General features: G+C 43.0%; 2 protein-coding genes and 1 pseudogene across 2 annotated transcripts; all 3 read right to left on the bottom strand.

Annotated features, from left to right (window-relative positions):
• Positions 1–229: 229 nt before the first annotated feature.
• On the bottom strand, positions 230–3,287 carry LOC138167123 (kelch-like protein 13). The gene has a single exon (XM_069095784.1). The coding sequence runs from the start codon at positions 3,270–3,272 to the stop codon at positions 1,338–1,340; it is 1,935 nt and encodes a 644-aa protein (XP_068951885.1). The 5' UTR covers positions 3,273–3,287; the 3' UTR covers positions 230–1,337.
• Positions 3,288–5,977: 2,690 nt separating this feature from the next.
• LOC138166910 (E3 SUMO-protein ligase KIAA1586-like) lies at positions 5,978–9,579 on the bottom strand (annotated as a pseudogene).
• Positions 9,580–23,820: 14,241 nt separating this feature from the next.
• Positions 23,821–25,331, bottom strand: TMEM89 (transmembrane protein 89). The gene is made up of 2 exons (XM_069095395.1): positions 24,972–25,331; positions 23,821–24,630 (listed from the first exon to the last, which is right to left on the bottom strand). The coding sequence occupies exons 1-2, from the start codon at positions 25,329–25,331 to the stop codon at positions 24,418–24,420; spliced, it is 573 nt and encodes a 190-aa protein (XP_068951496.1). The 3' UTR covers positions 23,821–24,417.
• Positions 25,332–27,143: the final 1,812 nt, after the last annotated feature.

Here is a 27,143-nt window from a genome sequence, read left to right as displayed (position 1 = left end):
CAAAAGGGATGGTTTCTGAGAAATATGGGAAGACTTGTATGAATAATGCAGACTGAGATGAACAGAACCAGGAAAACAATTTATCCAATAACATGGTAAAAAAAAAAAACCAAAATCACTTTGAAAGACTTATTGTTCAATGTGATAACTAGTCATGATTCTAAAATGAAATAAGCTAAACAACTCCTGGAAAAGAAGTAATAAATTCAAGATACCCAATGATAAACACTTTTTTGACATTTAAAGTTTTATTGAACAAAAAATAAAACATGGAATTCGGAGTTCACAGAGCAAAGCAGCTCTCCTGCTGAAAGTGAATCTTGTGCTATGTAACCTTATTAACATTGACTATGGAGAAGGCATGGAATGTGTAAGTTATCTCAACAGCCAAGGAAAACAGGGAAAATTTATGGGGACTGAGAAAAAACGGGGCCAGGCAAAATCTAGACACACTGAACATGCTTCTAGCTCTTATTCCCCTAAATTCAGTAGAGCTAGACTGAATTCCATAGATTAACAGCTGGTATTATAGGAAATTGCTTCTTGGGAAAAGCTTTAAAAAAAAAACACATTTCCTATTACATTTTAGTACCATCAAATTTTAAAAATTCAGTATTTTTATGTGTGTCTACATAAAAAGAAAAAATTGAAAAGCAGTAACACCAATAATCAAAGCCCAGAAACTGGGCATAGGGATGAAGCCATGCATTTTTTTTCCTGGCATTACTATTTCTGCAATGACATTTTCTTGTCTAAGCAGCTTCCTCTGCTTGGAATGTATCTCACCTAGTCAGGTGGGCTGAGGGAGATGGCCAAAATACTCAATGAACAGGGGGAAGCAGCTCATCCCAAACTGCCTCCTCTGAACCACCAGCAGTCACAAAACAAAAGGGAAAAGGCCCCCCTGGAAGGACGCAGGACAGGGTCACACAAAAACCACATCCCACTGGCAAGGTGACTCACTCACTGGGCTTCCTCCTGTAAGCTGGCCCAGCACCTCTAAGCCTCCCACCACCCAACACACAGTCACACAAAGTAGGGATGCACAGAAATGAACCATCTGCCAGAGACAATACCTTGCTCTGTCATGGGTTAAACATTCATCTCTGGAGAAGAGACATTCGGGATGCTCTGGTTAAGCACGGATAAGCATTCCACAACACACAAACATCACAAATGACGTCATTTTCAGTCACTGTACCAACTAGGGTAAGCTAAGGAAGCTAAGGACTACTGAACACCAAGGACGATTAGGGAGACTGCCCCCCTCCCGAACCCTTCCCCCCACCCCCAGACCCAGAGAGGACCCCCGAGTGAAGGGAATCCAGAGGCCTGGTTTAAGGGGCAGAAAGAGGCGACTCTCGAGAAGGGGAGCCAGTGTTTTCCTCGGGAGGAAACACGGTGAGGGTACAAGCCCGGATGCCCCCGAGGGACTCGGGCAGGTCAAACACTTTGTGCCACTCATCCTTCTCGGGATCGTATTTCTGGACTATCTCTACCATACAGCGGTTATTCCAAGAGTATCCCCCCACCACATAGATCTTATCTTCGAACACAGCCACCCCCACGTCGCTCTGGCCCCTCAACATGGCGGCGATGGGGGTCCACTGGTCCAGGGCCGGCAGGTAGTATTCGCAGCTGAGAACGTCGTCGTAATCGCTGGTTCCCCGAAAGTGGTTGCCGCCGATGACGTAAAGCTTTTCTCCCACAGTACACATGCAGTGCAGCCCTCTGACCGTGGTCATGGGGGCCTTCTGAGTCCACTTGTCCGTGTCCGGGTCAAAGCACATGAGCTCCTTCTGGAAAGTGTCATGAGTGATGCCCCCCGAGATATACATGAGCCCCCCGTAAACGGTGCCCGCGTGGCCGTAGTGGGGCTCGCTCATCTTGGCCACGTAGCTCCACTCGTTCATGCGAGGGCTGTAGCACTCGACGGTGGCCAGCTCGCCGGCGGCGTTGCGGCCGCCCACGGCGTACAGGTGGCCCTTGAGCGCGCTCAGGTGGAAGAAGGTGCGCTTCTCGTTGAGCGGCGCCACCAGGATCCACTTGTTGGAGCGCGGGTCGAAGCGGAAGACCGTGTCCACGGCCGTCTTGCCCTTGGTGTCGTAGTTGCTCTGGCCGCCCACCACGTAGAGGAAGTTACCGATGACGGCGATGCCGTGCTGGTAGCGCGGCGCGTCCATGGGCGCCAGCGACTTCCACTCGTTGGCCTTCTCGTCGTACATGCGCAGCTCCTTGCTGACCACCAGCTGCTGCCGCAGGACCCCGCCCAGGGTGACCAGGTGCGTGCTGTCCGAGCGGATGGCCGTGCGCTCCGACTGCATGACGGGCTGCATGTAGGGCATCATCTGGTAGTTGCTGGCCTCCAGCAGCAGGTTCACGCAGGTGTTGTCGGCCCGCATGAAGTCCACCGTCTGCACGTAGTTGATGAGGTCCTGCGGCGACATGAGCGGGAAGCGGATGTTCTTCATGAGCTTGGGCGCCAGCTCCATACGCGGCTCCTCGTGGCGCAGCCAGCGGCACGCGGCCTTGAAGAGCTCCAGCTCGCCGCAGTGCTTGAGGCTGTTGCTGGCCAGCGCCGCGGCCAGCCGCTCGAAGGGCAGCTTCTCGAACTCGCCGCTGTGCAGCAGCGCGGGGAAGTTGCGCAGGATGAAGTTGTTCACGTACTTGTCCACCTCCGTCAGGTTGTAGGTGTTGGCCAGCCGCCCCACCTCCACGCAGTTCTCCAGGGACACGCCCGAGATGAGGAAGACCTTACAGAAGTCCAGGGCCGGCAGCACCTGCAGGAAGCTGGCCGCCTCCAGCGTGTCCTGCAGGTTGTCCATGGTCAGCGACAGCTTGGCCGTGTAGATGAAGTCGATGATCTTCTTCAGGCCCACCTTGTTCACGCCGTGCAGCTTGATGCACTTGAGATCCTGCTCTTTCATGCCCCCCGTGAACATGGCCTTGAAGTAGTCGCTGGCCGAGGCCATCATGGCCCGGTGCACGGGGAACGCTTCATCGCCGTCGCCGGGCACCAGGCTCACGTCGCACAGCAAGCCCTCCCCGCGCAGCTGGTCGAAGCCCCGCAGCACCACCGAGCTGTGCGTGTTGCTGCGGAAGAACCGGGTCGTGCCGGCCTTGGACGACTGCAAGTGGGCGGACACGCCCATCTCGCCGCCGCCGCCGCCGCCGCTCCCCAGAGACGCCTTCACGTGAGCCTCCTCGTCGGGCCCCAGGCACCGCTCGCCGATGGCCGCCAGGAGCTCCCCTCCGGGGCCGCAATGGTCCATCCCCCCGCGCCACTGCCCTCGTCCGCGGAGGGCCCGGGACGGACGCTGCTGACGCTGCCGCCGCCGCCGCCGCCGCCGCCGCTGCTGCTCCGGAGCTCGGCTCGGCTCGGCTCCTCTGCGGGCCGGGGGGGGGGGGCGCCTCGGGGGGGGGGGGGGGGGGGGAGGAGGAGGAGTAGGGGGAGGGGAGGGGGCTGCGCCGCTCGCGCGCCCGCGGGCTCGGATGGGGGGGGCGCGCAGAGGTGGAGGTGGGGCGCTGGCGGGCTCGCGGCCTCCTCCCGAGGCCCCCCGGCTTCCGCGACCCGTGCTAGGCCGCTGCGCAGCCCCGGCCGCCGCTCTGGGCCCTCGGCGGGCCTCGGGCTCCGCGTGCCCTAGCCTGCCGGGCGGTCCCTGGGGGTCGTCAGGCCCCGCCGGAGCTCGGTCCCCGGAGCCCGGGCCTTGGTCCTCCGGCAGAGATCCAAGCCTTGGGCCCCCAGCCTGGGAGCCGCTGGTGCCGCTGGAGCGGACTCTGCCCCCGCCTCCGCCGGGCTCGGGGCTGGGGCTGCTGGTGGTGGGGCTGCCGCTGCTGCTGTTGCTGCTGCTGTTGCCGGGGCTGGGGCTGCTGGGGCTGCGGGGGTCGGGGCTGCGGCGGCTGCTATTGCTGGGGCTGCTGCTGGGGCTCCTGCTGCTGCCGCCTCTGCCGCCGCCGCAACTGCAGAGACGTACATTTCTGGATGGGGGAACGTGGAAATTTGTTTTGCTTGACTATGCACCTCGGTTACTGGGGGAAGGGGGCGGTGTGTTTTAAAGGGAGTGGGGGGGGCAGGTGGGAGGGAGAAAAAACAAATGCTTGATGATTGAAAAATAAAGTGATTTTTTAAGAGAAAAAATAGATGGAGGTCGCTTTCATAATTATGCATAAGGGAAGAGCGATTTCTTTTTCTGAAAAAGTGTGTACGCATCTTTTGCGTTTACATCACTTCCATTCCCCAAGGCATCCCTTCCCCCCCCCCCCCCCCCCCCCCAAACCCCTTTTTTTTTTTAAAAAAAAGAAAAAATTTTCGGCAAAACTAGCCAATAGATCAACCAATTCAGACCGGATATGGAGTGTTCAGAACACACCCATCATCCTCCCCCTTGGCCAAGAGAAGAACATCTTCCTGCCTTTTCTTTGGAGCTGAGCTTTTTCAATATAATTGCCCAATCTTTTGATAATTTTTTTTTTATTTTTATTTGTTGGTTTTGACTACACGTGCCCATTTCCCCGTTGTTACAAGTTTTTGTGTGAACACGAGTTCAGATTGATCTGAAACTGACAAGATGAGCCAATTATTTCACGTAGGTCTTTTGAAAACCCTTGCTCTCCTTATCATTCCCTTCCATTGCCCAAAACTCCAATCTACTGATCAAGACAATCAGAAAATCTTTTGGTAAATACACTTAACGTGTAGCTGAGTGTAATCAGTCCTAAAGTCGACAGATACAGATCTACTGGGCTTTCAAAATCCAACAAAGGTATAGACAGGTTAAGGAAAAGATAGTGGTGTGTATAATGAATGAGTAGGAACAGCACAGACAACCACAAGCATTCATTAAGGGTTTAGCATGTATGGCTGTGTGCTAATTGCTGCAGATGTGAAGGTAGCTCTGAGGCGAATTTGTGCAGCATCTGTGGGTGATGTCATCCCCCAGGAAGGGACTGTAGGGCTTGTTTCCAGAAAAGCATGGTGATGTGTAACAAGAGTGACCAGCTCCCAGATTGGGAGCATACACAGACATTGTCTAACTGTTTCTAGTCTGCTTACCACATGGGGAATAGAAGGACTCTAATGATTGACTGCAAAGCTGAAATTGGGTTCATTCAAAAGACATTAACTAGATAAAGGGAGGCCTAGTGCTCAGTCCTGCCTGGTTGTGTTTAAGTGAGAGAGAAACCTGAGGCAATATGATTTCATGAGCATGCTTTTGCTGTTCCTTCTATCTCTGCTGTGTCTAACACGGGGGGTGGAGAAGACACTCTGGAATGGGAGCTTGAAGGGTCCCATTAGAGAAAACCAGCCAACTGCACCCCTAGAGTCTTTGGAGGGGTGGATGGAGCAGGCTGCTGGCAGAGTGAGCCCAGAGTTTCCCTATACAGTCAGGAAAAATGTGACCAAGTGTCAGTGCTGCCAAAGAGATCCAGAGGATTAAGAATCGAAAATGATTAGATTTGGCAATTAAAAGATCAAGGAGAGGGGAGAGATAAGACAATATATAGCTAAGGAGGATGGAGGAGACAAGAGGGTGTTGATGGGCAGCAGGAAAGGAGCTAGAATATCTGGAGAGACGAAGATAAGAGAGATAGATAGTAGGGGCAATCTGCTGGAGAAGACTAAAGGGGAGGGAGCTAAGGGTGCATGTAGCAGGACTGGCCTTAGCAAAGAGAAGAAGCCACTCTTGCTATGGGAGTGAAAGGGCAGACGATGTTGAAGGAAGAAGAATGGAAAAGAGGGTGCAGTGGGTGAATGTCCTCAATTCTTTTCATTGAACTCTGAGGCAGTCTTGAGCAGAGGAACTTGAAAAAGAGGGTACCAAGAGAGGCTTGTAGGATAAGTGACAAGATTTGGAACTGCCACTTCAGCAACTCAGATGAAGAACCAGGGTTAGGGTAGTAAAGACACAGAATACAAAGGAACTCATTCCTCATTTCCTTACTCATGAATCTCCCACAGAACTTAAGAGAACCTGGGGGGGAGGGGCACGGAGGGAAGCTTATTTTCTTTTACTTCTCTTCATTTCACAAGCATTTGTCTCTCTTACCATCACCCACTGAGGGGGGGGAAGGAAATCCCTTGTAACAAATATGCATAGTCAAGTAAAACCAATTCTCAGGTTGATCATATCAAAAAATGTATGTCTTATTCTACATATTTAGTCCTATACCCCTCCATCAGGAAGTGAGTAACATCTTCCATTATGAGTCTTCTGCAGTTATGGTTCCTAGGTCTTACAAAGTTGTTTGTCTGTACAATATTTTTTTTTTGGGAGGGGGAAGGTAGGGCAGTTGGGGTTAAGTGACTTGCCCAAGGTCAACGGCTAGTTTTTTTGTGTTGTGTCTGAGGCTGGATTTGAACTCAGGTCCTCCTGACTCCAGGGCCACCTAGCTGCCCCTCTCTACAATATTATTATATAAAATGTTCTGCTCACTTTTCTGTATTAATTTAATACAAATTTTCCCAGGTTTTTCTGAAAGTGTCCCTTTCATTATTTCTTATGGAACAATATTATTTGATTACATTCATAAACTATAATTTGTCCAGCCATTCCCCAACTGGTTGGCACCTGCATGTTAAAAAAAAATAATCCTTACAAATATCTTTGTACATATGGGTACTTTTCCTTTTTCCACATTTCTCTAGAATAAAGGACTTGTAGTGTCATTGCTATATGCAAAGGGTATGCACAGTTTAGTTTTTTTAGGGGGCATAATTCTAAATTGCTTTCCCAACTAATTACTAAATTGTTAGGACAAATTCAGAGCACCAGTTCACTAAACAGTTCACTACTAAACCTATCCTTTACTCTACCACCACCAAAGTCCTTTGATATTTGTCATTCTCTCTTTTTTTAATCCATGACAGTCTAAGGAGTAACAGCTGTAACCTCAGAATTGCTTTAATTTGCATTTGTCTACTTAATAGGGATTTGGGTCTTTTTTCATATGATGACTGTTTTTTTTCCCCTTGAGAACAACCTGTTCATATCCTTTTGATTATTTATAAATTGGAAAATGGCTCATATTCTTACAAATTTGAATTAATTCCTTGTATATGTAACAGTGACTTCCCTGGCCTCCACTTCCTAAAGGTCAGGTATGTTACATTTCCCTCCAGGTCCTTTAATAACCACTTAACAGGTCAGCTTTTATAAAGGACTATTTACTTCAAAGGTATAGCAAGTACAAACATATAAATATTACACACACACACCCCAACACTTGAGGGGAGGCATAATCCTTCTTAACATCACCTTAGTCTCTGCAGAAGGAAGGAGTATTAAGTTCACAGCTTAATTCAATTCCTATATAGCTCAGTTCCACCAAGTTCCAAGTCCAAAGCCACCCTGGGCTTACACCTCTCTGTACCCTGTCTTCTTAGTTCGTGGCTACTGGATTGTCAGCAACATCCAGCCCACGATCCTGCCTCCAAAATCACCAAGGCTCATAAGATCTTGAACTCATGACTCTGCATCCAGAGATTCTGCCTATACCTAGGACTGAAAAGGACAAATAAAAAGAAGCAAAACCACAAGCCCATTTGGAGTCCACAAGGCCCCACCTCAGTTAGTGTCTGGTACTCTGCTGTGGGTGAAAAGGACCTTCACACCCTGGATGCAGCCAGAGAAAGATGATTGGTCATTTTAAAGATGCAGCCAATAGAAAGAGGCTGCTCCAGCCCACATGGTACAGGATGTCTTCTCCCAGAAGCAGGTCTGTCATATCTTCCAGGTGGCTACTTCCACCTTAGGCAGTAGAGTGCTAATAAGTGTTTAAGAACCAGATGTCTGAAATAAATTCACATGTGTGCATGTATGTGTATACTACATATGTGTAGAGATATATTGTTAATTATAAATTATACAGACATGAAGGATGTATGGTACACAGCTTACAAATAACAACAAAATATATACTTTTTTATTTTAAATTCCGCAAAGCCAATTGATTCTCACAGAGTACTTTCAGTGATTTTTGCCAGTCTTTTGTATCTTTAGCCAATCTAGAATTACATCTTGTAAGAAATGGGGTTGTTAACAAATTCATTCTTTTCCTAATAAAGTTATTGTCATTAAATTTGATATATGATCTACTGTCAAACTATTTTTCACCCTTGTACAAATTTTAGTAATTAAACCGAAACCTCTTTGAACTTCAGGAGTGCCCATTAAAATATCTCTTCAGCTTCTTATGTAGTCATAAAGATAGGAACATTGTTTGATTCAACATTCTTATCTTTAAAACAGTAACAATTGTTCAAATTAGTTTCATGTTTTAAAATTTCACCTAAATGACAGAATTTTTTTCACCAGTTAGTTCTTCATAAAACCAAGAAGATGGTTTTAATAAATCAAAATAAGTAAAAATGCTTTCTTTGAGTAAGCTAGGTGGTGAAGTGGATAGAGTGCCAGGTCTGGAGTCAGGAAGAACTGAGTTCAGATTCACTCTCAGACGCTTATTAGCATGTGACCCTGGGCAAATTTCTCTCAGCTTCAGTTTCCTCATCTGTAAAATAAGGTTAATAGTAATAATCTGTAAAATGAGGGTAATAATAGCATCTATCTCCTAAGGTTTGTTGTGAAGATCAAATGAGATAATATTCATAAAGCTCTTAGTACACTGCCTGGCACATAATAAATACTATGTAAATGTCACTTAATATTATTATCTTTGTTTCTATATGATAAATAAGTTCATGTGTTGAATTATGTTTTCTAGTAACGAATTCCTAAGAAGAACATTAGTAATTTTTATTTAATAGAATGTTTTAAAATGTATCTGACTTAATCAAATCTTCATCTTGAGATTCGTGCTTTCCAGTACCAATTTTTATGTTTTCCAAAGCTCTTATGGTGCATTTGCTTAATTTGGTTTCTGAATGTTCCTGATCTTGGCTTCAGTGCAGTTGAAAGCAATGAAAATTCTTCAAGAGTGCCAATCCTTAAAGCAAGGTCATGCAAGAAATTAACATTCTCTATTGCGTTTGCCAAGCCAGGGTAAAAAGGAGAGGGAGGAAAATGCAGATAGGATGCAGGAAATGCAGCCAGACAGCAATGGCAGGTCATAAGATTCATCCTGCTCATCTTGGTCCCAGTATTTGACCAATTTTAATAATTTCCATTTCAAGTTCTTTAGCTGCAGTTTCTAGCTCAGTTTGAGTTTTATTAGATTGGTGATAAATGGTAATAACAACTTTGTTCCTACTCCAGATCTTTTTCCCCCCAGTATTCTATTAGCACCATCAGAACATAATGAAATTAAGTTCGCTTTCAAAATATTCATTATTAGAGCCACAATCATTTGAAGTAGACAGTAATGTATTGAAAATATACTCTTCTGTGTTTGACATAAATTCTCTATACAACAAATAACTTTACTGGTGCCAGAGCTTAATAAATTTCAAACTGGTTCCATTTAATAACCTGCTTATAGAATTCCTGAAAATTTAACTATTGGTTCTCTAAAAACTGTACTGGCCATAATCCATATGGAATCTTACCCCAATGAAACAGTAAGGCTGATGAAGCCCACTCCAAGGGTACATTCTTGAACTATACGTGGTAACCCATTAACCATGACTGCATGGACAACTGAGAGAGGAATCTGGCCAACACAGAGAGAGGTCCACTCACCCCTAGAGCAATACCCCTGATCCCATCACATTCCTAGATCACGTGTGCATGTCACATCCCCAGGAACACAACAAACGTACTCTTGGTGGCTAGTCTTCATTGCCTCCACAGAAGCAACTCCAGTTATGTTCTTAAAGCAATTGACACTCATACCAGCTGTTGCAATGGGACGTCCCACTGTCAAAGCCCTTGAGACCTACAGATTTGGGGGGTTTGGGTATCCAGAGTACATATCTACTGATAACAAAGTCTCCACTTTGTACCACCTGTGCCCATCAATGGGCCTAAGAATAAGGCATTGTATGGTACACCCCTTTCAGGCAGCTGGAACAATTGAACAATGGAGTGGACAATTAAAAGCCCAATTCAATGACCATACTTCCAACCTGTGGAAGGTTTCGCTAGATCACCTTTCTTTGCATTGTTCACCTAAAACTTTACTTACCTCAAAAGGGGCTTTTTAGTGGATAGAGTGCCAGGTCTGGAGTCAGGAAGAACTGAGTTCAAATTCACCCTCAGACACTTATTAGCTGTTTGACCCTGGGCAAATTTCTCTCAGCTTCAGTTTGCTCACCTGTAAAATAAGGATAATAATAATCTGCAAAATGAGGATAACAATAGCATCTACCTCCCTTAGCCCATCTGTTCAAAGTACATTCACCAGGGAGTGAAAAAGAGGGATTCCAACTAACTTCAATAGTGACTTATTTCTCAGGGTCAAGATGGTGAATTAGAAGCAGCCACCTAGCAGAATTCTCCCAAAATTCCCCTCCAAAAGAATTTAAATTTTGGAGTGGCAGAGACAACAAGAGGTTTCTGACCTAAGATAACTTAAGGGGTCAGCAGGAAAGATCTGTGTAATCAGGGTGGGCAGCAGTGGGCCTTGGAGGCTGCTGAAGCAGCAGCAGATTTAGGATCTCTCAGCCCCGAGATGGTAAGGGAGATGGACAAATGATCAGAAAGAGATTACAGGGGACCTTTTTCTGGCACTGGGTGCAGCTAGCACTGATTGGCACCTCTATTGCCCATATGTAGTTTTGGGTCCCAATTCCAAAGCAGAGAGGAATACTTGTAGCCTGTCACAAGGGAGCAGGTGAGACTCTAGTCTCAGCTTTAAGGCAGAAAGGAGCACTAGCACTTGTGGCTTTGGGGGAGCAGGGGCCCTTCCTTGGTGAAGACCAGAGCAAAGAGTAGAAAGCAGTGGCCACTCCTCTCCCAGGATAACATCTCCTTATAAGCACCAAAAACTTGTATATCCCCAGAACTAGCTCTAAAAACAGCAGCTCAAAAAAGCCTGAAGATTGGGACAGTGCTTCTCTACCCCCAGGTAAGGAGAGCTCAACTTTAACATAAAATTCAAAGTCAAGAAATAAGCTAAAAAATTAGCAAAAAGCAAATAATAATCATTTGACCAAGAAACAATGAAACATAGTCAAAAGAATGAAAAAATAGAACAAAATGTAGTTTATCTCATTGGAAAAACAATTGACTTGGAAAACAGATCCAGGAAAAAGAAATAAGACTTCCACTTGCCAATTCATGAGTAGGGAACTGGTCCATCCATTCTGGAGAACAATTTGGAACCATGCCCAAAGGGCTAGAAAACTGTTCATACACTTTGATCCAGTAATACCAATACTACATCTGTATCCCAAAGAGATTTAAAAAAAAGGAAAAGGATCTATTTGCACAAAAATATTTATAGCAACTCTTTTCATGGTGGCAAAGAATTAGAAATTGAGAGGATTCCCATCAATTGGGGAATGGCTAAACAAATTGTGGTATGTAATTGTGATGTAATACTATTGTGCTATAAGAAATTACCAGGTGGTGAATTTCAGCAAAACATGGTAAGATATGATGCAAAGTGAAGGGAGAAGAATCAGATTATTCTGCGAAATAACAGCAATCTTGTAATAATCATCAACCATGAAAGATTTGGCTACACTGATCAATAAATACAATGACCCAAGAGAGTTCCAAAGGACTCATGATGAAAAAATGCTATCCACCTCTGGAGAGAGAACTGATAAACCCTGAGTGCAAATTTAAATATAAATTTTTCTTTATTTTTTTGTGCTTTTTTGCAATAAGGTTAATATGAAAATATATTTCCCATGATTTCACATGTGTAATTGATATATTGTTTGCCTTCTCAGTGGGTGGGAAAAAGGAGTGGGAGGGAAGAAGGAAGCAAATTTGAAACTAAAAATTTGAAAAGAATCTTAAGAACAAACAAACAAATAAATAAATAAATAAATGAAAGTTTTTAACAGTGATTAATACAGCCGCAATTGAACATCTCTTTTTCTTCCCACATTAGGTCTGAGTAGGGCTTGGCTTCCTGTCTCAGCCTGTCCCAGATAAATCAGAAAGACACAAACACTAGTCTCATAGCCATTCTCCCCCACCTCCTGTTTAAGCTTCCTCTTGGGGAGAGAAGAAGACAGCTGTCTCAGGTCACCCTATAGTTTTCCTGCCCACAAAAGAGAAAGCCTAGTTAAGGTTATGTAACATAAATTTGTAGTGCATCCAATCAGCACAGATTGCATGATTTTCTCCAGCTTTGTTCAGTAACATATGTGTAGGATCAAAGTCAGTGGACTATGGGAGTGATCCAAGGCTGAGACTGGACAGGAAAAGATCTTTGATAGGATAAAGGGAAAAGGAATTTAAAAAGAAGGGGACAGTGCAGCGTTAAAAGGGTTAAAAAAAAGATGTCTACACTAGGGGCCTCCACTTACTCTTAACCTACAATTCCTCTTAACCTACAATCTGCCTTTCTGACCAGTCATTCCACTGAAACTTCCCTCTACAGTTACCAGTGATCTCTCATGGCTACATTTAATGGTACGTCCTCAATCCTTATCCTTCTTGACCTCTCTGTAGCATTTGACATGAATGATCACCTCTTGCTGGGCACTCTCTTCTTTCTAGGTCATCTCATCCTGGCTCTATTCTGGTTCTTCTTTTTGGGCTTACTGTCCTCAGCCTTTTGCTGGATCTTCATCCATATTGCTAACCACATGGGTGTCTTCCAGTACTCGGCTGGAGCTCTGTTCTGTCTTCATCTCTTTTGTCCTCTGTGCTTATGAACAGTGTTCTCATCAGCTCTTGTGGGTTCAATGATCATCTCTGTACATGATTCCCCAGTCTATATATATGACACCATATGCCTCTCCCAAACTCTAATTTCCTGTCACTCACTGCATGTTGACATTTAGAAGAGAATATCCCAAAGGTATCTTAAACTCAACATGTTCGTTTTCTTCCCAAAATACTCCCTTCTTTTCAATTTTCCTATTACTGTCCAGGCTCAGTGCTTGGCACATAGTGGGTGCTTAATAAATAGTGATCTACCCATTAATCGGCATCACCATTCTCTAAGTCAGCCAGACAAGCAAACTCAGTGTCATTCTGCCTCGCTCACCCCATAGAACCCATCCATTGGTAAATCTTGTACTTTCTCCTGTTAGCACATCACTATTCCATGTCCTGGGCTCACTACACACACACAGTCACCACCCCGGTTCATGCCTTTATCACCTCTCAACTGAATGATTGCAATTGTCTTCTTTTATGCAAAATGTATATCTCTTGTTTTCCCTTTGCCTAAATTTCCTACGTACCTCCCTGTTCCATGCCCCAGAGAACCTATATAACAAATAATTTTTTAAAAGGGGAAGAGAAAAGAATCAGCGAAATTGATCTATAATACTGAAAAACATCTGAAAAAATATAAGTAATTTATTGGACCTGTGAACTGGAGTCCCATCTGGACAATGGAGTAGAAAGAGGCTGCCTTCTAATATTTCTTCTTTGAGGCCTTGCTCATTCTTTGCAATTTTGAAATATTCTTTTTTCTATTAGGTTGTAGTTGCTGTAGTTTCCACAGTACTTACACTTGGACAAGTGGGCCCCTGCCCAGGGCCCAGTGCTTTGGAGAAAAGCAGGTGCAGCTTTTCTGAGCCCCAGTGACTGAGCTGCAGTCATTCAGAAACCCACCACCAAACTGGCTGTGTCCTTGACCTGACCCTGGAAATCCATGCCCCTGGTGCCCATCTGGTGACTGAGAGAGGATAATCCTAGACATCCTGGCTACACTGGGGGTCTTGGTTTGGATCCTAGGGGATGGCTACAGGAGCTGCCTCCAGGGTCCTCAGAGACTTCTACCACCTTTCAAGAGCCCTCCCTTAGGGAAGAAGTTCTTCAGCTATACCATTTCCCACCAAAATTTCTTCAGGAGGAGGAGGTGAAAGGTGGGAAGATTCCTGCACTCTGCTTGACAGGAACCATAGAAATACCCACCTGCTGATCCCAATCCTGGGATCCTGACCCAGCTGCTGGGTGAGCCCCATCCACCAGCTGAGGCAGAGAGATACCAACCTTCACCCAGCTGGGACTGCCCTGCTCCTCCCCTCCCTCCAGCAGTTCTACCCACCCCACCTGGATTCTTCCTAAAATCTTTCAGTGCCCTGATTGGACAATAAACAAATACAGAGGAACCTCTTCTCTATTATTCTAAATCTTCATCCATAGATCAGTATGCCTCACCTGAGGCCATGAATTTCACAATATATTTTTAAATCAATTTTTTTTTATAGACAGGAGGTACCACAAAAAATATTTGCCCTGTCCTCACACTCATCTAGGGGACACCCCAACTTTCCATTAACATTATTGTAGTCATTGTAGATATTTTTTTTAATTGTCCCTGCTTTCCTCACTCTGGATCAGCTCTTTCCTGCTCCCCTGTATTCAACATCATTTCTTACAGCACAGTATTATATTTTACCACAATTTGTTTAGACGTTCCCCAATCAATGGACATCTACCTTGTTTCCAATTCTTTGCTACCACAAAAAGGGAAGCTATAAATATTTTGGTGAATATGAGAGGTTTGGGGTTTTGGGGGTTTTTTTAACTGTTGGCCTCTGTGGGACATATGTATAACAATAGCCTGTAGGAGTCAAACTATGGGGACTTTATAATGACTTTCTTAGCAGAATTTTAAAAATCAATTTGCAGAATGGTTGGAATGGAATGGAATAGACTTGTAAAGCATTTATTAAGCACTTACTATGTGCCAAGCAGTTTAAATGAGGAAGATCATAGGGTTTAATTGGACTACAGACTCAACGTTACATAACATTGCAAAATGATGGCCCACAGAACCACTGTGCTTTGAGGTTGCCTGAAAAACCAAAAGAACATTCAGGATTACAAGGGGGTGATAGTCCCACATTACCCAGAAATTCTGGGTATTGAATTTTACTAAGGACCTAGATAAACTGGAAAGCTCCCAAAGGAGGAGATCCAGGATTAGGAAAGGCCTCAAGATCTTCCCATGAAAACATTCTATGAAAAGACTCAAATGTTTAGCCTGGAGGAGAGGAGACTAAGGGGAGAGCATGATATAGCAGGGTTTTGTAAAAAAAATCTTTATTTTTAATATTTGGGGTTTTTTATTTCAAGTTCCAAATTCTCTCTCTTCCTTCAAACCCCTCCCACCCATGGAAAAAGCAAGTAATATGATATGTTATAATTTGGAGTCATGCAAAACATTTGCATATTAGCCATGTTGCAATAAAAAATAAATATGTTTCTATCTCTACTCAGAATTCGTCAGTTCTCTCTCGGAAGGTGGATGGCATTTTTCATCGTGAGCCCTTTTGAATGGTCTTGGATCATTATATTGATTAGACTAGCTAAGTCTTTTGCAGATGATCATCATTACAATGTTAATCAGTCTGATAGGTGTGAGGTGGTACCTTAAAGTTGTTTTAATTTGCATTTCTCTAATTAATAGTGATTTAGAGCATTTTTTGTGTGACTATTGATAGTTTTGATTTCTTCTGAAAACTGTTCATATCCTTTGATGATTTATCAAATTTTTATAAATTTACTTCTCTACATATTTGAGAAATGAGGCCTTTATCAGAGAAGTTTACTGTAAAAATTTCCCTCCAATTTCCTGCTTTCCTTCTAATTTTGGCTTCATTGGTTTTGTTGGTGCAAAACCTTTTTAATTTCATGTCATCAAAATTATTAATTTTACTTCCCATAATCTACTCTATCTCTTATTTGATCAATCAGATCAATTTTCCGTGTTCTTTTAAGATATCACCCTTATATCTAAATCATGTACCAATTTTGACTTTATCTTGGTATAAGATGTTGTTGCATACCTAATTTCTGCTTTCTAGATTTCCCAGCAAGTTTTGTCAAATGGTGTGTTCTTGCCCCAGAAATTTGTATCTTTAGGTTTGTTGAACACAGGATTACTATGGTCATTTACTACTGTAAATGTGGAAAATTGATCCTTCTATTCCATCGAATCCACTGATCTGCCACTCTATTTCTTAGCCAATATCAGATTATTTTGATAATTACCACTTTCCACTATAGTTTGAAATTTGGGCCTGCTAGGCCACCTTTCTTTACATTTTTTTTTTCATTTATTCCTTTGATACTAACATTTTGTTGTTGATTTTTTTTTTAGCTCTACAAGATAATTCTTTGGTAATTGGGTATGGCACTAAATAAGTAAATTATTGTAGGTAGAATTGTAATATTTGTTATATTGGCTTGGCCTACCCATGAGCAATTAAATTTTTCAAATTGCTTAGATTTGTATTTATTTGTCTGAAAAATATTTTGTAATTGTGTTCATATAGTCCCTGGGTTTGTCTTGGCAGATCAACTCCCAAGTATTTTATAATATCTGCAGTTATTTTAAATGGAATTTTTCTTTCTATTCCTCCTTGCTGAGTTTTGTTGGATATACATATATATATATAATACACATATATTACACACGCACACACACACATATATATATATATGAATACTGAAGATTTATGTGGGTTTATTTTATATCCCTCAATTTTGCTGAATTGGTTGTTTCACCTAGTTTTAAGTTGATTCTCTAGGGTTTCCTAAGTATATTGTCCTCTCATCTGCCATGGATGATAGCTTTATTCCCTCATTGCCTATTTTTATTCCTTCAATTTCTTTTTCTTGTCTTATTTCTATAATTAATTTTTCTAGTACAGTATTGAAGAATATAATAATAATGGATATCCTTGCTCCACCCCTGATCTTATCAGTAAGGCTTCTAATTTATCACCATTATCTCAGATAATGCTTGCCGATGGTTTTAGATATCTACTTCATATCATTTTAAGGAAGGCTCTATTTATTCCTATGTTTTCTAGTGTTTTTTAATACTAATGAGTGTTATATCTAGTCAAGCCCTTTCTGTATCTATTGATATAATCATGATTTCTTTTGTTTTGTTATTGATATGGTCAATTATGCTCATAGTTTTCCTAATATAGAAATAGCTCTGCATTCTGTGAAAATTATTATATTATATTAATATATTATATCATATTATATATTATTGTTCTGTATTTTTTATTTTCACTGTAATTGATTATTCTGTAGCCATATTCTGTATTCTATGTAATGAAGAAGCGCATGAATTCAAAAGTTAAGTCTTTCTCTCACAAGTTGGATACCATGGTTGTTTTCCCATTACGTTTAAAGAAAAATTTAAAGCCAAAGTTAATACTCTCATAAAACACTCAAATTCTAAGGGAACTGTTATCCTAATGTGACCTGCAGATCACTCTCTGCCAAGGAAGCTTGTTGACCTTCATAATTTCAGCTCCCAAGAAATTCCATGCACACAACTGACCTAGTCCCATCTTTTGCTTTTCTTTGCCCAATTAAAAGTTGTCTGCTGTGAAACTGCTATCCCTGGTTCACTATCAATAACCTAGAGATGTAGCTGGATCCCATAAATCCATAAAGAATTCCCCTAATACAAAAAGGATTGGTCCTGATCCCACATGTGTGTATGCCCACTTTCCTTAATGGAACCAATCATGTTTTCTCAACCCTATGCTATCACCATCCCCATAACCTATTGTATTCTTTTTCCACCTATGAAATCCTGTTCTTTGTTCTGTATTCCCCCAAAATTACAAAAGGGGATCTGTCCTTCTGCTCAAGGTCTTTTGGATAACTGAGGCAGAAACATTGAGCCATTCTATTGGTAAGTAGTGCCCCTGTTGATAAATTGTTATCTTGCTCAGACTGTGCCTCAGTCTACCTTTGTTGAATTTCACTCCTGACACTGGTATAAATCCAATCTGATCATAGTATATGAGCCTGGTGACATGTGGCTATAATCTCCTTGGTAATATTTTTTTTTTGGAGGGCAGTTGGGGTTAAGTAACTTGCCCAAGGTTATATGGCTTCCTTGCTAATATTTTATTTTAAAATTTGCATCAGTATTTATTAGGGAAATTGACCTATAATATATAAATTATTTTTAAATGCATAAAGAAGGAGTCCTACCAAATTCCCTTTAAGATTCAAATATGATTCTGGGACCTAAACCAGAAAACAAAAACCGAGAAAAGGTGATTATTTTTTTTTAAAAACCAACCACATTGGTTGTAACTACTGAGCTCCCTTCTCACCCTGAAATTCAGTGATTTAATATAAACACATATGAGTCTAGTATCTCTTTCTCTAGATGGAAAGACTTCAAATCATAGTGTCAAAGAATCATATGGACCAGACCCACAAGGTCACAAAGATGTTAGTGGCAGTAGTAAAGAAGAGGAATTTCTGGATCAAATCTCCTGAACCGAGCAAGAGCAAGAACCAAAGAGTCAAAATATAAAGAAACAAACCCAGACCTTGTTTTCATTAGTCCTGTGAGTAATGCAGACGCTGTAATCATTTTTCTCTTGGTCAGAGTGACTAGGATCAACTGTGATAAGTCTAATGGACTGTATAAGGCCCTAGAGGAGGTTAGCATCATTATAGAGTTGCCTTTAGATTTTACAGACTTGGGAGTGAATTCTTTCTGTTGAATGAAATAAAACCTGTCCTGCATCATTAGCCCTCGTGCTCCCATAGGAACTCCTATAGGAACTGAAAAGATTCAAAGCTTTTTTTTTAATAAAAAACTAGACACAACCTATATTCTTTTTTTAAAATATTTTTTTATTTTTCCCAATTACATGTAAAAACAATTTTGTCATTTTTTCAAATTATGAGTTCCAAATTTTTTCCCTCCCTCCCCTCCTCCACCCATTAAGAATGCAAGCAGTTTGACATAGATTATGCTTGTGTAGACATGCAAAACACATTCCAGGTAAATCATGCTGTGAAAGAAAACACAAACACAACAACAAAACCAAGAAAAGTAAAGAAAAAGTATCTTTGATCTGCATTCAGGCTCCATCAGTTCTTTCTCTGGAGATAGATAGAATTTTCCATTAAAAGTCCTTCAGGAATTGTCTTGGGCCATTGTATTACTGAGAATAGCTAAGTTATTCATAGTATAGCATCATACAGTATTCCTGCATACAATGCATTACTGCATACAACATTCTGGTTCATTTTGCTTTGCATCAGTTCATGTAAATCTTTCCAGGTTTTTCTGAAAGCATCTTTCTCATAATTTCTTATAGCACAATAACATTCCATCACAATCATATACCATAACTTGTTCAGCCATTCCCCAACTGATGGGCATCCCCTCAATTTCCAGTTCTCTGTCATCACAAAAAGAGCTGCTATAAATATTTTTGTACATATAGGTCCTTTTCCTTTTTTTTATCTCTTTGGGATACAGCTCTAGTAGTGGCATGCATGGTTTTATAGTCTTTTGGGCTATACTAGTTCCAAATTGCTCTTCAGAATGGTTGTATCAGTATACAACTTCACCAACAGTGTACTGATATTTTTTTTTGAAGGGGGGAAAGCAGGGCATTTTCGGGTTAAGTGACTTGCCCAAGGTCACAAGGCTAGTAAGTGTTAAATATCTGAGGCTGGATTTGAACTCGGGTCCTCCTGACTCCAGGACCAATGCTCTATTCACTGCACCACGTAGCTGCCCCAAAATGAAGTCTTTATCAGAGAAATTTGCTGTAAAATTTTTTCACAGAAATGATTACCAGTTATATATTTTTCTCCATCCTATTTTCCCCATTTATCTTATTCTCTCTCTCTCCTTTCACCCTGATCATTCTCAAAAGTGTCTTGCTTCTGACTTTTACCTTCTCAATCTGCCCTCCCTTGTATCAGTCCTCTCTTCTCTTATCCCCTTCCCCTCCTACTTTCCTGTATGGTAAGATAAATTTCTACAACCAAGTGTGTATGTTATTCCCTCTTTGAGCCAATTCCATTAAGTTCATATGCCTTTCCCCCTACTCCCTTTCCCTTTTCCCATCTTCCTCTTCAATATAAAATCTCTTTCAAGATAATTGACCCCATTCTACCTCTCATTTTTCCCTTCTCCCAGTGCATTCTTTTTTTTTTTTAAAGCAATCGGGGTTAAGTAACTTGCTCAAGGTTACACAGCCAGTTATATCTGGGTGTGGTGCTGAGTATCTGAGCCCGGATTTGATCCAGGTCATCCCGACACTGGAGCCAGTGCTCTTACTCGCTGAACCACCTGGCCGCCCCTAAGCAATTGGGGTTAAGTAACTTGCTCAAGGTTACAGGGCCAGGTGTTTCTGGGTGGGTGCTAAGTGTCTGAGCCCGGGATTCGATCTCCAGGGCTTCTCAACACTGGAGCCAGTGCTCTTACTCGCTGTGCTACCTGGCTGCCCCCTCCCAGTGCATTCTTTTTCTCGCCCTTTAATTTTTTTTCTGATAATCATCCCATCATATTTAGTTCAAACCTGTTTTCTTTCTATATATACTCCTTCTAATTCTCCTAGTAATGAGAACATTTTTAGGAGTTACAAGTATCATTTGCTCATATAGAAATATAAATAGCTGAACCTTATTGAATCCCTTATGATTTCTCTTTCCTGTTTACTTTTTTTATGCTTCTTTTGAATCTTGTATTTGAAAGTCATATTTTCTATTCAGTTCTGTTCTGTTCATCAACAATGCTTGAAAGTTCTCTATTTTATTGAATATCCATTTTCTTCTCTGAAGGATTGGTTTGAGGCTTGTTTGTTTTTTCTTCCAGTTTTGCTAATTAGTTTTACTGGGTGAGTGTTTCTTGGTTGTAATCCTAGCTCTTTTGTCCTCTGCAATATCATGTTCCAAGCTCTTCAATCTTTTAATGTAGAAACTGATAAATCTTGTGTTATTCTGACTGTAGCATCATGCTATATTTTTTTGGGGGGGGCTTCTTATAGTATTTTCTCCTTGACTTGGGAACTCTGGAATTTAGCTCTAATATTCTTGGGAGTTTTTCATTTTGGGATCTCTTTCAGGAGGTGATCAATGGATTCTTTCAATCTCTATTTTGCCTTCTGGTTCTAGAATATCAGGCCTGTCTTCCTTGATAATTTCCTGAAATATGATGTCTAAGCTCTTTTTTTATTATTATGACTTTAAGTAGTCCAATAATTCTTAAAGTATCTCTTTTTGATCTATTTTCCATGTGAGTTTTTTTCTAATGAGATAGTTCACATTGTTTGCTATTTTTTTTCATTCTTTTGGTTTTGTTTTATTGTTCTTGATTCCTCATAGTCATCAACTTCCATTTGCTCAATTCTAATTTTCAAGCAATTATTTTCTTCAGTGAGCTTTTGTACCTCCTTTTTAATTTAACCAATTCTACATTTTATGGAGTTCTTTTCTTCAGTGAATTTTTGTATCTTTTTTTTCCATTTGGCTAATTCTGCTTCCCAAGGCATTCTTCTCTTCATTGGATTTTTTGCCTCTTTTACCATTTGACCTATTCTGGTTTTTAGGGTTTTTTTTTAAAGGTCGTTTTCTTCAGTATTTTTTTTTTGTTCTTCCTTTACCAAGTTGTTGACTCTTTTTTCATTATTTTCTTGCATACTCTAATTTCTCTTCCCAAATTTTCCTCTACCTCTTTTACTTGATTTTTAAAATCCTTGTTGAGCTCTTCCATGATCTGGGGCCAATTCATATCTTTCTTTGAGGCTTAGGATGTAGTAGTTTTAACTTTGTTGTCTTCCTCTGAGTTTGTGCTTTGACCTTCCCTGTCACCATACTAGTTTTCTTTTCTGTCAGGATCTTTTTCTATTGTTTGCTCATTTTCCAGACTGTTTCTTACCTTTCAACCCTACACAAAAGTGGAGCTCTGTTTCTGGAGTGGAAAGGGCATTGTCCCAAACTTTAGGTTTTTTTGTGCAGCTATTTTCAGAGGTAAATTTTCTGTTCTCCCAAAATGGTATGTGTTTTCTATTCTCCTGTAGTGTGCAATGGTCTGTGAGCAACCACAAGGACTCTTTCCTGCCCTGGAACTATGACCAGGGTCCCCTCTCCCCTGTGGCCACAAACTCTGCTGTGCTAGTGCTCTCCCTTGCTTTGGGCCTGGGACCCAGGATTTTGATCCAGATTCAATTATGGGCAATGCAACAGAGTCCTGTCCCTTGTGCCAGCAAAGAGACCTCTATAATCTCCTTCCAACCATTGTCTGACCCCCTTACCATCTGTAGACTGAGAATGCTGGAAATCACCACTACTGCCACTGATTCAATCACCCCCAAAGCCTGCTTTTGTTTTGCTGGGGCCCGGGTCTACACTGGTACAACCTGAACTGGACTGAGTTCCACTCTTACCCTGATGCAATAGATCTTTCCTGACAACCTTTTGTTATCTTGGGTGGAAAATTGTTTCTCCCTGTCCTTTTGTGGGTTCTGTTACTCAAGGATTTGTTTTGAGGCATTATTTATAGGTATTTGGAGGGATCATATAGACATAACCTATATTCTGATGGTCGAAAGAAAAACCTAGATGACAGAATGAGCCAAAGAGTGATGCATAAGAAGTTCCCCCACCCAAGATTGAGCCTTATCATTGTAAACCCAGAGTTTTGGTTCTGTACCATGGATTTACACACACATATATGATAAGGTCATTCCCCTACATAAAGATCTTCAAGTGAAGTTCATATTTCTTAGCACTCCACAATCTCATTCCAACCAATCCTTCCAACATTATCTCCTATTTCTTCCCTCCATGCACTCTGAATTCCACCCAGATTGTACTACTATCTGTCCCTGAATATGCCACCTGTTTTGTGAGCTCTGCGCAGCTTTCTGAGCCTAGAAGGCCCCTACCTCTCTCTTTTCCTCAGCTATATCCCTATCTAGGATGTGCTAAGCAGCTCTCCAGCCAATTGTCAGACTGTCACGTGTGAATGTGGAGTCAGCAAGTGCTACAAATCAGGGTTTAATTCATTGTTTTGATGATTGTCGAGACTCTAGACCCAAGAAAGCAATGAGGAAAATGTTAACGATGCAGATGAAACTTAAAAGTGTGCTCTGAGAACATTTCGGGGGAGGATTCCTGTTGTAAAACATTTTCCCGTCCACCAGCTCTCTATCCTTTTCAAACCCAGCTCAGATTTTGTTTTCTCCAGGAAGTCTTCTTCTCAGAAGAATATCAGAATTCAGAATATCAGAATTCTCACATAACATTCCTTTTGATTGTTCCAGACCTATGATTTCATAAATGTAGGGAATTTCAGGAGTGAAAATTACTCCTGACCAATCCAGAACAGCAACCCATCTCTAATTTATAGTCTTAGAGAACAGAGTTAGCTGTTTGGAGTAATGAGAGGTTGAATGATCTGACTATGGTCACACAGTGAAGTGTCAGAGTCAGGACTTGAACTCAGTTGTTTCTGACTCTAAAACTGTCCTTTTATCCACTGACCACACTGTCTTTAATAATAATAACAGTAAGCATTTATATAGCACTTTAAGGTCTGCAAAATACATATGTTAACTGATTTGATCTTCACAACAAGTCTAGAGGCAGCTAGGTGGCCCAGTGCATGGAACACTGGTCCAGGAGTCTGAAAGACCTGAGTTCAAATTCAGCCTCAGACACTTACAAGCTGGGGCATTCACTTAACCTCTCTCTGTCTCAATTTCCCCAAATGGATAATAATAATAATAGCACCTATCTCCCAGGAGTATGGTGAGGCTCAAATGAAATCTATGTAAAGCACTTAGCCCAGGGCCTGGTATACAGTAGGCACTTAATAAGTGCATGTTTCCTTCCTAGATGCTGTTATCATCCTCATTTTACCAATGAGGAAATCGAAGCTGAAGAAGGTTAAGTGATTTACCCAGGGTCACACAGTAATTGTGAGACAAGATTTCAACTCTGATCTCCCTGACTCCAAGTCCTGGACCACCAGTTATTTTCATGCACTTATCAATCATTATTGTATATTTCACAGTTGTGTGGTGATTGGTATTCATGTCTTGGCCCCTACTAGCTGAATTCCATGATGGCAGGGACTGTGTCTAATTGAGATCTCTCAGCCCTCCATCTCTAGCACAAAATTCTGTATACATATACTAAGTTACTTGCTGTAAAAATGGGAAGTTTAGGGGATCAAGGCCTGTTCTGCCTCTGAAAAGTAAGTCCCTTCTTCCCTTCCCTGTTCCCTTCCTGCCCTGGCCCCCATCCCCAGCCCAGATCCTGAGCTACAGATTTTTCCTAGTTCTCTCCAGGCTCAAAGAGCAGGGTAGGAGGAGAGAAGGTGGTGGGAGAGGAAATATCACTGAGATGATAGGAGCTTCAGACTGAGGAGGGAGGGTCCTAAACAGACAGACAGACATCGGAATCAGGCCAATTAGTCAGGGCCGGGCCCGAGCAGGGGGGATGGGTGGTCCCGGCCCCGAGGGCGTAAGGGATTGCTGTGGAGCCTCGGACTCCGGGAGGTCCTTAAAGCAGGGCGCCCGGGATAGTCTGCGGAGCTCGCTGCCCTGCCTGGGAGCAGCAGCACAAAGGGAGGCGGGAGACCAGGGGGTTACGCTCTACAGGCAGAGGGGCTCTTTATTCGGCTGGCAGAGGCTGAGGGCGGGGAATGGTTGGCCAGCTGCTGAAGGCGGCCTTCGATGTGGTTTAGGACAGCATCCAGCATGTGCAGTACGTTGCAAAGCAGGGCACGGTCGGAAGGCGGTGATCCCGACTTCTGGGGCAACAGGAGCTCTGGAGGCACAATCGACTGTGACCGGGTGGTCTGGAGGGGGGAGAAATGGGAGGATCAGAAGGGAGAAAGAGCGAGAGATGAAGCAGTCCTAGGGGAGACCTAAGGGATTTATCGATGGAAAGAGACCATCTAATCCAACGCCTTTATTTTACAGATGAGGAAACTGAGGCTCATAAAGGTTATGTAGCTCACAGTCACATCCTTAGTGGGATTTGAACACAGGTCTTCCTGACTCCAAGTGCAATAGGCTTCTCTAAGACAACAAAGGGAAGGTGTGAGATGGACAGGGCAGGAAAAGAGATTCAAGTGATGGGTTGGTGGTGAGGAAAAAAGCAGAGTAGTGGGGGACCTAGGATCGTATCCACACTCACCAGGATTCGGGAGAAGAAGATTTGTCGCCTTTGGTAGACAAAGTGGGTAACCACTATCAATACAGTGACTGTGACCGCCGTCAGGGGGTAGACACTGCCCATGGTGCTCAGGCCCATCCATCGGCCAGGGCAGGTCAGACCCCTGCCACAGCTCACCAGGCCTGGTGGCTGGCATCCCCAAGGCTGCAGGTCCAGCCCCACCTGGTACCAGACGGGCCTGCTCAAAGCCTCGCTTAAAGGTGGCAACCACAGGGTCAGCAGTAGGAACAGAAGCAGACATAGAGGCCCAGACCCCATCACCAACAATGCTCTATATCCTAGCCCCACCAGCCCTCCCCTTAGAAAGAACCCTCGGCCCATCACCTAGCAACCAGGTAAACATCCCCTCCCCCTCCCCTTCCCTATCCTTTCTCAGCATCTATGACCTTGGCAGTCATGTCCAAAAGCCACTTGAGAAGAATCATGATAAATCCCATTTTTCTAATGCTCCAAAACTCTCCTGTGGGGTGAGTCATGAAAGTATTAGTAACCCCATTTTACAGATGAGGAAACTAAGGACCAAGGTGCAGTGACCTAGGGGGTGGAATCTACGGCCACTGCACTAATCCGCTGAGAAGTTTCCCCATATGTTCTGACCTAAATTCCTCCCACTATCTCCTTTTTATGTCCTTAGTTGTTCAAAGAATGACCCTTCCCATGGTCAGACAACTTCCTTCCTCACTAGCTAATGTCCAGAGTAATCTCCAATGACTATTCTTCAACCTCCACTGCGTCCCCAGAGGTTCTCTCAGTCCCTCCCACTGAATACTAGCCCAGTCACCCTTACTGTTGACCATCCTCCATCAAGAACCAACCCCCTTCCTGACTATTTTGCTGGCCCCCTGCTGGAATCCATTTGCCCATGCCCCCACTGACCATTTCCCTGCCCACTAAATGTTCCAGTGGCCTTCCACTGTGGATCACTTTTCCAACCATTCCCCCCATTGACCTTTCTCCATCCTCCCATTAACCCTTTCCTTAACTTTAATGGACACATTAGGTCCATCACTAGGCTTAATCTCCAAGGTCACTCTGAGCTCTATGCCCTTTGTTCCAATGGTCCTAGAAGAAGTTGAGGCCAAACAACTCGGACCCCTGTAATGCGAATGTAAATTTTAAAGATCTTCCCTGCCCCTAGGCTAAAGTGCACCTGGAGCCTGGGGTGGGAGGCTTGTTTTTCAGTAGATACTTTTTAATTGGCCAGTGGGTCCAAAAGGTTGTTACATTCTCTGAGCCAGGAGAAGGCTATATAAGCCCTGATGTGAGGCTTTGTTTTGGGGGCTCACTTTGAGAAGTGTTCTGTGATTTGATCTGTATTCTGGGAAGCCGTTGTCCAGGACCCCCCCCCCCTGGCTTTGAAAAACCCAGATGTTCTGTTTCTGTCTTGATAATTCTGCCTGTATACTTTGAAGTTCGGGGTGCTGACCTTTTTCCCCTGAACAAAGTAAACGATATATGTCTGACTGATTAAAGTAAGCTTGTTAACCCATTTTGAGTTGCTTTCCTTTAACAAAGCAGATCTAAGAACCTGTGGTGGCAGCAAACCCTGAGGACGTGCTTGGGGTGCTTGCTGCTACAACCCCAGAACCACCTCCCTTTACTTCTCACCTTATCCTGGGCCAAGAGAATTTGGACACACCTGATAAGACCCCTAGGACTCTTTCTTATTCCCTAGTCAGAGGCAGTGCTGTCTGTCCATTCCCCCTCAACACTAACCTCCAGCACAAAAACTCCACAGGGTCGCAGGTCACTAGAGACAGAAGGCAAGACACCAGGAAATGAGTCTAAGTGTCTAGGAGACACCCTGGTGTCTTGTGGTGGCTTGTGGTGAACCCAAGGAGGACACAGCTGGTCATTCTCTAGCATTAATCAGTCAACAAGGACTTAATTCAATACCTATTCTGTTCCAGGCACTGAACTAGGCACTAGGGTACAAATCCAAAGGAGCTTACATTATAATGAGATAGGGTGAGGCCTCAGGAATCTAGAGAGAAGTTCTCTGAGGAACCTCTGATAGGAAACTAGTTGTCAGTGAGTAAGGAATGGAGAGGGCAATGGAGTCCTAGGGCTTAGCTCAAAGGGGGCACTTCGGGTTGGGCATAGGGAAATCTGTGATATAGGAAGGGGTGTGAG

This window comes from Petaurus breviceps, unplaced genomic scaffold, assembly GCF_028583685.1.
Source record: "Petaurus breviceps papuanus isolate PSGF00001 unplaced genomic scaffold, PetGlider_PUasm1.0 227, whole genome shotgun sequence".
Taxonomy (NCBI): Eukaryota; Metazoa; Chordata; class Mammalia; order Diprotodontia; family Petauridae; genus Petaurus; species Petaurus breviceps.
The sequence above is the reverse complement of the archived record's forward strand: the minus strand, read 5'-3'. Positions and strand labels throughout refer to the sequence as shown.